Genomic DNA, 11,232 nt, shown 5'->3' on the forward strand with positions numbered 1-11,232 from the left:
TTAGCCCCGCCTCCTAGATACCTTGGCCACGCCTCTTGTTCTCCCATAAGTCCCATCTCCCTCCTCTCTTGTAGTCAGAAGCGCGTGGAGGGGTGTGTGGGGGGGAACGGGGGAGGGCTACGGGAAACGACAGGCTCTTAAGAACTGCTATTCCCGGCATACTCCGCGAAGGAGTTCTCGCGAGTCGCGAGAAGACACGTGCGCGGAAGGAGCAAGCAGTAGCGGGCGACAGAGCTGGAATAAAAAAAGCTAGTGGTAAAGGTTGCTGACGGAGGGGTGGCGAAAGGGGTAGAGGGCAGGGGACGGCCCCTACGCCGAGGGCTGCTCGGAGGTCCCGGCTGGCCCTTCGGAGGTCCGTTCCTGTTAGTCCCACAACTCCTGGCTACGCGAGCCTAGGGTTTATTAGACGGAGTCAGTTGTGGCGTTCAGAGGGTCAGCAATCAATCCTGCGAATCCAGAGTTTCAGACTTGTCGCCAGTATTGGGACCCTGGGCGGGGGGGGGGGTAGATTCCATGTTTGAGAAGCCGAGGGAATCTGTCTTTTGATTCAGGGTTCATCACTTAGAGGTTAGTTTTAGGATTCAAATTCAGCATATAGAGGGTTTTGCTTGGACTTGGGATTCATCAGATGCGGACCAGTGTTTATTGGGATTCATTCTTAGGATCGCAGTTAAGTATCTGGGGCGCACTCAGGATTTGAGATTCAGTATTCAGGGTTCACTGTTGGCATTCAGGGCTTAACATCTATAGCATAAGAATGTAACAATTGGGAATCAGTGGGTTTGGGGTTTCGGGTTTTTGAGGTTTGGGGTCTAAGAGATCTGTCGCTGAGTGTCTGAGTTTGCTGAATGTGTCTATAGCCAGAGGGAAGTCTGTTGGATCAAATTGTGGGGTGCGAATTTCAGAATTTAGGAGAAATCGCTGTGGGGTTTTAAGGCCACTTGGAATCTGGGTTGGGGTTTGAGATGTATGGGATTTGTGAGGTGTTGTGTCAAAGGAGGGACTATATTGAATTTTGGATTTACATCCTGTGAGAGGGCTAAGTGTTGCTCTTTGGATTGCTTGGGATGTGAGTGGGGTTCTTGGGCTGGGGTGTGAGATCTGAGCCTGATTTCTCTGTTGGGACTTGAGGTTTAGGTAGCAGTTGCCACCATGCTCAAAGCTGTGATCCTGATTGGAGGCCCTCAAAAGGGTGAGGAGCCTAGGGAAAGGGGTAGGGAGGTTGGGCTGGAATGACTGGGGGGTGGAGGCAGAGGGAGGCAGGAAGCTGAAATGTGCTTCTCTCTCCTCTCTCAGGGACCCGCTTCAGGCCTTTGTCTTTTGAGGTGCCCAAGCCCCTGTTTCCAGTGGCGGGGGTCCCTATGATCCAGCACCACATTGAGGCCTGTGCCCAGGTAACCCCAGAGTCTCCGCCTCTCACCTCACTTCCTGCTCATCTCCTTCATGCTGTATTTCCCCCTCTCTCCAACCATGTCCTGTTCACACCAGGCATAACTCCAGGGACTGCCATTTATAAATGACAGTGTGAATGGTGTACCTCAGAGTTGTGCAGGACAACTGCCCTGCTGTCTTCGCTAATCTGGTCTCTCATCTGGCCTCTTCTTGTTCAGATTTCACTCCTATTTTTAAAGCATGGAATGCGAGATCAGGCCGGAATCTTAGAGACCATTTAAAGCAACAGCCTGAGGAACCTGAATGCTAGCAAAGCAGGGAACTCAAACCCTTGCTCACTGTGGAGCTAATTTCTTTATTGCTTTAGGCATTGGGATAGGCAGGGTTTTATCTGGATCCAGTCTCTGCCTGGAGAGTAAATTTACTTGGGTAAATTCCTCGCCCTTTCTGAGCCTTAGTTTTCTTACTGGTCAAATGGGGTGATTAACCCTACTTTGTGGGGTGGCAGGGCTTAGAGATGATGTTGGTAAAGTGCCTAGTGCAATGTAGGCACTTGATAAGTGGTACCCTTATCTCATGCTGATCTCAAGCTTATATTGACAGATAATAAATATGGGGGAAAATGAATGGATTATCTTTTCATGCAGTTTGGTAGGCAGGATCTTTCCTAGGGTGATCCTCAGATGAGGGGATGGGGTCGGGGGAACAACAGAATCATAAAAGATTGAAAGATCAGGGACAGACTTCCTCTAGCTTCCTCTTTGTCTGGAGGAGCACATAGGCCAGGGTGGTAAAGTGAGTACCCACAGCTGAGACCAAAATTATGGTCTCTGGACTCCTGGGCCAGTACCAGGGGTTCCCCCAACATTCCTTCCTATCAGATACGTTCTTTTTCCTCCCAACCTCTCCCCTTGCTCTCAGGTCCCTGGGATGCAGGAGATTCTGCTCATTGGCTTCTACCAACCTGACGAGCCCCTTACCCGATTTCTAGAGGCTGCCCAGCAGGAGTTTAACCTCCCCATCAGGTGTTTGTGTACATGTGCCGTATGGGGGGGATGGGGTGTGGGGGCAGTGCCCGAGGCCTCAGAGTCCTGGTGAGTGGGTTGAGTCAGCATCTGGCAGACTTCACCCTTATATACCAGGAGGGGTCTTATTTGGGCATCTCTGAATCCCTGAGTATATTGGCCTCAGGCAGGTGTATTTCTGGGAGCAGGAGGGGTCAGATGCCCAGGCTCATGCTTTCTGCCTCCTCTCATCTCACTGAGCTGGCCCTGGGGTCCCCCGGTGACAGGTACCTGCAAGAATTTGTGCCCCTGGGCACAGGAGGTGGTCTCTACCATTTCCGGGACCAGATCCTGGCCGGGGGCCCTGAGGCCTTCTTTGTGCTCAACGCTGATGTCTGCTCCGACTTCCCCTTGAGTGCTATGTTGGATGCCTACAGACACCAGCCTCACCCTTTCTTGCTCCTTGGCACCACGGTGAGGGGGCCAGGAGGGCTGGAGGGGGTAAAGGGGGTGATCCAGAGACATTCCTGGAATGCAGAGTGTCGGGGAGGCAGGGGCAGCCGAGAGAGAGTTGGAGTGGGAACGGGCATCAACAAGGGAATGTGCCAGAAATCCCAGCAAGTAGCAGAGGAGGAGGAGGCGGCGGCAGCGGTAGAGACCCTGAGCCCTTTGGCTGCTCAGAAGGAAGGAGGGGGAGAGCAGCTGTCAGTTCTCCCCCTGCTGAAGGCCTGTCAGTGCCAGAAATACGTGCCAGGTGCTTTAGGGGAGGGAAAGAAAGAAAGAAAACAGACCTTGCTGCCCTAGAGCAGGCAGGTCATTGTTTCGGTGTGTCTGTCTTTCAGGCTAACAGGACACAGTCCCTCAACTACGGCTGCATTGTAGAGAACCCACAGACACACGAGGTAAGAGCAGAGATGGGGCTGGCTGGGTTCTTACTCTGTATCCTCATGCCCCCGCCCCTCTGCTTCTAGAGAATGCTAGAAGGCAATTGAGTGGGCTCCAGTGCTGTCAACCAGGTGGGGCGTACCCTTGGCTGTTCATCTTCCATCTTTTCTAGAGATTGGCAAAGAGCAAAGGCTAACAGTTAATTTCCATGGGTGCAGCGCCCCGATAGATGTATGCACTGTGTGCTATGGGAACACGAAAGGAGGCCTACCCCAGCCTTGCCTGGCTGGGGGCAGGGAGAGCTTCCTGGAGGAGGCAAAGTCTGAGTTGAGTTAAATTTGTGGAGATGAAGAAGGAGACAGGAAGGCATTGCAGGTAGAGGGAACAGGATGTGCAAGGGCACAGAGGCAGGAAACAGTATTATTGCGCCTCTAGAATTCCAGAGGTGGGAGCGGGATCTGTAAGGCAGAGGATCTCAGTCCTTGTTTGTGAAACTCCCTGCCCCTGAGCCTAACTGACTTTCACACAGCCCTTTTCTTTGTTCAAGCATTAGTATTAAAAAGACACTTAAACAGGCACACACACATAAATATGTGTGATTTTTTTTTTTTTTAAGTTTTATACTAGGCACTAGCTAGATGTGAAAGAAACAGAGCCAAAGAAATAGAATCCCTCCCTCCCAGGAAACCCCCAGTCAGTGGGAAAGACAGTCAAAAGTCAAGCATGGCAAATGACACAAGGGCCCACAGTGAGGTGTGGCCAGACGCCAGGGGTGCCCAGACCTGAGAGGCTCAGTGTAGGGCGGGACAGGCGCAGGCTCCCAGAGGAAGTGGCAAGGTCAACTGGGTTTTGAAAGCTGAGTTTTCCAGATGCATCACTGAGAAAGGGCATTCCAGGCACAGGCGTGCAATGGCAGTGAATGGTGTGCTGGGGGTGCTGGGAGGTGGGGAGGATTGGGAGGGAAAAGGTATGTAGTTGGGACTTACCTTGAAGGTGAAGGGCAGTGACTGTGCATTTTAGGAAGACCACCCTGGCAGCAGGGAGTAGCTGGCAGTCAGAAGGTCTTAGGGGATGGTGGGGGGGGGCTGGGGGGCAGGGGGCCCCCTCCTCTACTGGACCCAGCCTGCCCTGTCCTCAGGTCCTGCACTATGTGGAGAAACCCAGCACCTTCGTTAGTGACGTCATCAACTGTGGCATCTACCTCTTTTCCCCGGAAGCCCTGAAGCCCCTTCGGGATGTCTTCCAGCGAAACCAGCAGGATGGGCAACTGTGAGGCGGGCCCCATGGCCCTGTAACCCCAAGTTCCCCCCAGTCACAGAGCACCCCCGCCCCCAGGCTCTGCAGGCTCCGTTTCCACCTGCTCACCTTCCTCCTCCTTTTTCCTTTCCACTTGTCATCCCCAGCCAAGTCTTCCGGGTCCCCTCCCCTTCTAACCTCATTCTGTCCCTCTTCCTTAGCCATCCCAGTTCCTCCTCTGTCACTGCCTGCCCACTCCCCTTCTGGTCCATTTCTCTCAAGCCCTGATGAGTGTCCCGGAGATGTCTTTCAGAACAGACGGCAACACGCACACTTGGGCACACACACGCTTGGGTGCAGAGACATGCAAAGAGAGAGAGACACACACACACACACACACACACACACCCCACACTGTCAGGCTGAGGCTCCCCTCAGAGCATAGCCCACAGAGCCCTGCTGGCCACAGGCCCCTCCCCAGGTCATCCTTGTAGGCCCCGGACCTGTTCCCCACCCCCCTCCCTGCTGTGGGTCCTGGCCTTCACTCCTTCCGCCCCGCCTGGCTCCCCGTCTCATGCCCCACTTACTCCCATCCATCTCTGCTTCTCTCTCCATCTCTCCGGGCCTCTGTCTGTTTCTGCTGAGCTGGCATCTCTACCATCTCTCTCTCTCTCTCTCTCTCTCCCTCTCTTTCTGTGACTGTCTCTGCCCTCACCAGCTGTCTTCCTCTGGGGTGAGTGTCTGTGTTTCATTCCATCCCGTGAGAGGGAGGGTGACCCGAGGTGGGGTTTGGAGGAGTGGATGGGGAGGAGAAGAGGAAAATGGAGGGAAGCTATGTCCGGGCAAACTCCCTGGACCTGGGGCAGAGATGAGGTGTGGGTCCATGCCCGGGGGTCCCCTGGGATTGCACCCCAGCTAGGGGTGGGAGGGTGACGTGGGTAAGGGCACTGGCAGAGTTTCCTGGGACATGAACATCCCTTTGGAGAAGATCTGGCCAAGCCTGGAGAGGGGGTGGGATTCCCTCAGATCCCTATCCCTGAGACACCATGTTGGCCTTCCGGGCGGGCTCAGCTGGGGAGTTGATGTCCGCATCTCCTCTCTGCCAGGGAGGACTCTTCAGGCCTGTGGCCAGGGGCAGGTACCATCCGCCTGGAGCAGGACGTGTTCTCCGCCCTGGCTGGGCAGGGCCAGATCTACGTCCACCTCACTGATGGTATCTGGAGCCAGATCAAGTCTGCGGGGTATGGCTACGTGAGGTGGCTGGGGCACCTGGGAGTTGAGATTTTCAGAGGGTAGGCACCTGCTGGCCCCTGAATCCCCCATTCTGCTCTGTGGCTCCCGCCAGTTCAGCTCTCTATGCCTCCCGCCTCTACCTGGGCCAGTATCAGCTCACTCACCCAGAACGCCTGGCCAAGCACGCCCCCGGGGGTCCACGAATCCGAGGTACAGCCCCCTGCCCCCCTTCCTCATCTTTGCCCCCCACCCCAGCCCCCTGTGCCCCCTGAGCCAGGACTCCTGACCTCAGATTCAGAGGTGAAGCTCTAGTCCCTGCGCCCTCCCAACCCCGAACCAGGTATGGTGTGGGGTAGTTGCCCCCAGATCTTCTCTTCTGATTCTAGGAAATGTTTACATCCACCCCACAGCTAAGGTGGCCCCGTCGGCGGTGGTAAGTGGGGAGCTAGGCCGCCAGGATGGGTGGGATGGCGCCGAGCTCCTGAGCTCAGAGCTCAGGGCTCTGCTTTGTCATCACCCATCGTACAGGCTCAAGCAGGTCCCTTCCCCCCTACCTGTTCTATGAAGAGGGTGGATTCGGGTTTCTCCAAGGCCCTCCAGGGCTTATGGTATCTGTTCCTCTCCACAGCTAGGTCCCAATGTCTCCATTGGGGAGGGGGTGACCGTGGGCGAGGGGGTGCGGCTCCGCGAGAGCATTGTCCTCCATGGGGCCATGCTGCAGGTAGGCACCCCGTGGCTGGCTGGGCGGGGGGTGGGCCCCATGGTTTCTGCATCTGGCCCCTTCTCCTCTCTCACCTGACACTGTTGTGTTTGGCAGGAGCACACATGTGTTCTGCACACCATTGTGGGCTGGGGGAGCACTGTGGGGCGTTGGGCCCGTGTGGAGGGTACCCCCAATGACCCCAATCCCAATGACCCCCGAGCGCACATGGACAGTGAGAGCCTCTTCAAGGATGGGAAGCTGCTGCCTGCCATTACCATCCTAGGTACGGCTTCCCAGGGGACTAGGGCTGTGGAAAACCTCCACAGGTGACGGCCTTGCCCTGTGGGGATTGGACGCACGCGCGTGCGCGTGTGCATGCGTGCTTGCTTGCTTGCTTGTGTTTATTCCTTTAGCAAACATTTACAAAGTGCTTGCTGTGTGCCAGGCCCTGTTGTGAGTCACTGGGAGCGTGAGGCCAGGGCACAGATGGGCAGGGAGGGATTCCTCCCCGATGGCAGTGGCCCCAGCTCCTTGCCTCTGGCCTCCCCTCCCCACGGCTTCCTCCTGGTGCCCTCATGTCCCGTTGCAGGCTGCCGTGTCCGGATCCCTGCTGAGGTGCTCATCCTGAACTCGATTGTTCTGCCACACAAGGAGTTGAGCCGCAGCTTCACCAACCAGATCATCCTCTGAGGGGGACTGCCAGAAGGCACCCCCCCCCAGCTCCCACCTCCTACCCGCTCCCCTCGAGGCTCCTGCCTGCATGGCCAGCCTCTGTCCAAAAGGACCCGAGGAAGCCAGGCGGGATTTTCACGTGCCAGGAGCAACGTGGGTGGCCGGGGGACTCCTGGCCTCCCTCTTCACTCCTTAATAAACCCCAGTGAACCTTGGAGCCAGCACGGACTCCTGCTTGTGCCTGGGCTGGGGGTGAGGGTGGAAGGGGGGCAGCTCAGTCAGGCCCCCCCACATTAGCATTTAAATTGGAGTCGTTGCTGCGGGCTCATGAATAATGAATCTGGAGCCCTGGTAAATCTCCCCCATCCACTGCCTTTAGCCTCTTGTGCTGCTCTGCTTGGGAGGAAGGCCCCCAAGGCTCCCAGCCTGTCTGGCCCCTGCCTTCACCCCTACCCCAGCACTGCCGGCTTGCCCGCCTTCCTGTTTCTCTTCAATGGGCCTGGCTCGGGCTCTGAGTGTAAGGATTCTGAAAGGAAGGGTGCAGGATTCTGGTTGGGCTGTGGGGTGCTGGCGGTGGCTCAGGGACTGAGAGCCACAGGCCTGATACTGGATCACCCGGTGGTTGCTTTTCTCAGTTCCTGCCCAGCCCAGCCCCAGCCTGTTTTCCGCTTTGCCAGCTCCATCTGCTCCTAGCCTGGCTTTTGGCGGGGTTGGGGGGGCTCTCCCCGCCCGAGGCCTGGTTGGTGTCTCTTACTCCCCTGGCAGGCGGGGCAGACCTAAGCTGGTGCCTAGCCCTCCCCAAACACAGTGGGGGCCCCTTGTTCTGGGAGGGGAGGATCCCTGGCCACCTCCCACCACCCTGACTCGGCCCTTTGGGAGGTCTCTGTCCTCTCCACATTCCTGAAGCCCCAGAGAACCCCAACCATCTATCATGTTTGCCCATGACCCCCACGTGCCCCCTTTTGGTGCCCCCCTTTCCCCAGCTGTGGGTGCGGAGCTTAGTTGCCAGATGAGCTGGTAATGATCGTAATCTGCTAATTGAGAGGAATCTAATTACCCAAAGAGAATGGGGGGGCAGGGCGTGGGTGGGAGGGAGGAGGGGGTCCTGGCAGCAGGCGGGGGTGGCAGGCGGCAGGGTGCTGGGACCTTGTTATCAGCACCGGGGTCTGGGACAGAGCCCAGGATTTCATAGCTTCATAGCTGGGCAGTTAGGAAGATGTGCTTCCTCAGGAGCTGGGCTGAGGGTAATGGGGGTTTGGGCTGGATGTGCCCTCCCAGCCCCTTCAGGCCCTGCAGGCTGTGTGAGAGCATGCGTGAGAGGAGCTGGGTTTTAGCAGTCCTGACCTACAACCTGCCTTGACTCAGCCTCTTTCCCATTCCCTGTCCCAGCCTCCAGCCCAGACCTCCCATAATCTGCATGGGGTTGGCAGGGGGCAGCCGATGCCTTCTCTGGGCCTGGGGTCAACTCCCTGAAGAAGGAGCCGGGAGAGGGATGGGCTGTGGAGCCAGGGACTGGGTCCCTTCCCTGCCCTCCCCCCAGTCCTGACCCTTCTGTTCCAAGTGGTTGGCAGAGGCCATGGCAGCTCCATCATAAATATGATAATTTAATTATTTTCTCAGCAAAACACCGTGAAATCCAATAAGTCTGTGTCAGGCCCTGGCCCCCGGGAGCCCCCTCCTAGGCCCAGTGGGGGTGGGGAGAGGCACTGGAAGGCAAAAGGGTCAGTGTTTGAAGTGGGGGGGTGGCTAGTGTAGCTGAGATCTTTGTAACATGCCCCCTCCCACCAGGCTGGTGGAGTCCCTGTTGTGGTGGTGGGGGGTGGTTCTGAGGAGTCATAATGCCCTCCACTCCTTGTCTCCAGCCCTTGTCTGCCCTGGGAAGGACCTAGTGCCCCATCCATCTCTGAGGGCACAGTTTGGGGCCCAGGATGTGGGAGCCCACTTCTCCGCCACGTCTAGGTCCTCACTGGCCCTGAAGGGGTAGGAGGATGCTGGCCCCCAAAGGGTTTGAGGAGGGAGAACCAAGGGAACAGGGGTGGGAAGTGGGGGATGAGCGGGGGAAGGGATGCGGGGGAGGGGTGCGCTCCTGCCATTAGTGCTTTTTTAGGTTTCCATAAAAAGATTATTCTGTAAAATCAGCGATGGGGAGCAAGCTGGGGGCTGGGGAGGGGGGCAGGTCCCTGGCACCGAGCTGGATGGGGTGATGGGAGGAGGGCTGGGGACGGGGACTGAGCTTGGAGAGAAATTTGGATGGGCTTCAGGAGCCAGCGAGGGGGAGAGGCCGAGCCAAGAACACAGATTGGGGGGAGGTTGGCCGGGGTGGGGTGGAGTGGGGGCAGGGCCCTCACCGCCTCCTGTCCCTTTGGCCGGGCTGACCTGGGCCCCAGCCCCACCCCCATCTCCATGCCCTCCCCCTGGCGCTCAGCGGCCATTACCGGGGGAGCAGATTGCGGCCCCCTCCCCCTCTCTGGGAAGCGGGCACAGCTGGGGCCCCGCCACATCTGCCGCATCAGCACGGAGCACAGCTGGGTGTGCCCAGAGACGCGCTCCCCAAAACACAGAGGGGAGGGCGGGGGCCAAGGAGAGCCTAGACCCCTGAGACAGACACACTGACACCTCTGCCAACAGACACATACTCCTCGAGGCGAAGCTACACCCACCACCACCACACTCGCTCCCTCCTGTGCAGACAGGAGAACTGACAAACACGCAATTACTCTGCCCCGCCTGCCACCCCCGCGCCCCTCCCCCCGCCCCTTCTTCCTCCTCCCCTTCCTTCCCTGCGGGCTCCCCTCCGCTGCCTTTACCACTTCGGCTCTTCAGGAGGGAGCAGGGGCCTCCCCCTTCCCGAGCACACCTTTCTGGGAGGCTTGGAGAACAGGAGGGCAGGAGGTGGTAAGGGGCTGCGGGTCTGAGCCGTGAGCCTGGCCAAGCCACTGCCCTCCCTCCATGCCCATACTGCTCCCCACAAAGAAATTCCCTGTGAAACATTGGTTCCTGCCACACTGGGTGTGATGGGGTCTCCATCCCAGCGCTGGCTGGCGGAGCACCCTTGACTGTGGCTCCCTGTGACGGTGTTCCATCTGCCACCTCAAGGAGGCGCTGCGTGCCCTCAGTTCTCTAGCCGGGAGCTCCCCGGCTCCCCGGGCCGGCCCTGCCATTCCCACTCACCCCATCTGCTGTGCACCCCTCTGCTTAGCTCTGCTACCCTTGGCACGTGCAGGGCATGCGGGCTCGCCAGTAGGGGGAAGTCCCCACCCCCATGAGATGATCAGGAGCCCCTTCTTTCCTCTCTGCCAGGCGATGGCCACCTTCTGGCCCCCCGATTTAATCTTGTCCCCTTCACAGCCCTCGTTTCTCCCGCTCGTCTTGGCCCCGATGTCCTGCCCTCGGCCCTCTCCTTCCTGCCCCCCGCCCCCGTCCGCGCCGCGCCCCCACCCCTGCCCCTCAGAGCTTTAATCCCTCCCGCGGCTCAGCCGCCTTATCTGCTCCCAGCAGCTTTCACTGCTGCAAAGCCCTCTCCCCCTCCTCTGGATCTTCTCCCCCTCCTTTCCTGGCTCCCTCTTCTCTCTGACCAGCACCCCCACTCTCAGCATGTCTCTGCCTCTCAGGCCCCTAGGATGGCTCCTGGCCGACACCAAATTTGCACCCCAGTGCCCTTTGCCCTCTCTCCAGCCTCCGTTCTGAGGTTGCCAGGTGCCCACCCACTCCCACACTGGTCCCTTCCTCCCCCAACCGCCCCCTGAAGGCCCCACAGATGTGGGCAGTTTCTGCCTCGCCAAGATTTTTTCCTCTTTCGTCTTCCTTTCCTGGTCCCCTCCTCAGTTCCTCCAGTCACCTGCCCCTCGATCTTGGACCTGGTGCCCCTCAGCCCGTGATCCAGGGCCTCAGCTTGGGCATCCCCAGAAGAGGATGGGGTCAGGCCGGGCTGGCCTGAGGATGGGGTAGGGGGTGCAGAGTGCTGGCCGGCAGTGGGGGCAGGGCCTGGCGGTGGGACGCTAACCCTCTTCAGTCGCCTCAGATCACGTCCGGACCTCCCCACCCCCCCTTCGCTGGAACTCTCATTAACCGCTTCTCCTGCCTCGTCCGCGGCATAAATAACCCAGA

The 11,232-nt window shown here is 58.3% G+C and overlaps 1 protein-coding gene across 14 annotated transcripts; it reads left to right on the plus strand.

The window, feature by feature from the left end:
* The first annotated feature begins 106 nt into the window (after window positions 1–106).
* On the plus strand, window positions 107–7,342 carry GMPPA (GDP-mannose pyrophosphorylase A). Of its 14 annotated transcripts, none has more exons than XM_064587113.1 (13): window positions 107–255; window positions 1,132–1,192; window positions 1,297–1,394; window positions 2,314–2,417; window positions 2,684–2,870; window positions 3,239–3,298; window positions 4,420–4,550; window positions 5,624–5,758; window positions 5,863–5,960; window positions 6,137–6,183; window positions 6,379–6,471; window positions 6,568–6,736; window positions 6,972–7,342. In XM_064587113.1, the coding sequence occupies exons 2-13, from the start codon at window positions 1,153–1,155 to the stop codon at window positions 7,079–7,081; spliced, it is 1,272 nt and encodes a 423-aa protein (XP_064443183.1). In that variant the 5' UTR covers window positions 107–255; window positions 1,132–1,152; the 3' UTR covers window positions 7,082–7,342. The 14 variants fall into 14 exon arrangements, with proteins under 14 accessions (XP_064443183.1, XP_045723878.1, XP_064443189.1 ...); XM_045867922.2 differs by having other exon boundaries at window positions 109–255; window positions 7,043–7,342; XM_064587119.1 differs by having other exon boundaries at window positions 134–261.
* Window positions 7,343–11,232: the final 3,890 nt, after the last annotated feature.

The sequence above is a fragment of the Mirounga angustirostris genome, unplaced genomic scaffold, assembly GCF_029215605.1.
Source record: "Mirounga angustirostris isolate CCGP_5_RB_7025 unplaced genomic scaffold, mMirAng1.0.hap1 SCAF_3, whole genome shotgun sequence".
Taxonomy (NCBI): domain Eukaryota; kingdom Metazoa; phylum Chordata; class Mammalia; order Carnivora; family Phocidae; genus Mirounga; species Mirounga angustirostris.

Coding starts and splice junctions, on each gene's coding strand:
- GMPPA (XM_064587113.1), top strand. CDS start 1,153: ATGCTCAAAGCTGTGATCCTGATTGGAGGCCCTCAAAAGG. Junction 1,395..2,313: donor ACATTGAGGCCTGTGCCCAG/GTAACCCCAGAG, acceptor CCTTGCTCTCAG/GTCCCTGGGATGCAGGAGAT. Junction 6,184..6,378: donor AGGTGGCCCCGTCGGCGGTG/GTAAGTGGGGAG, acceptor TCCTCTCCACAG/CTAGGTCCCAATGTCTCCAT.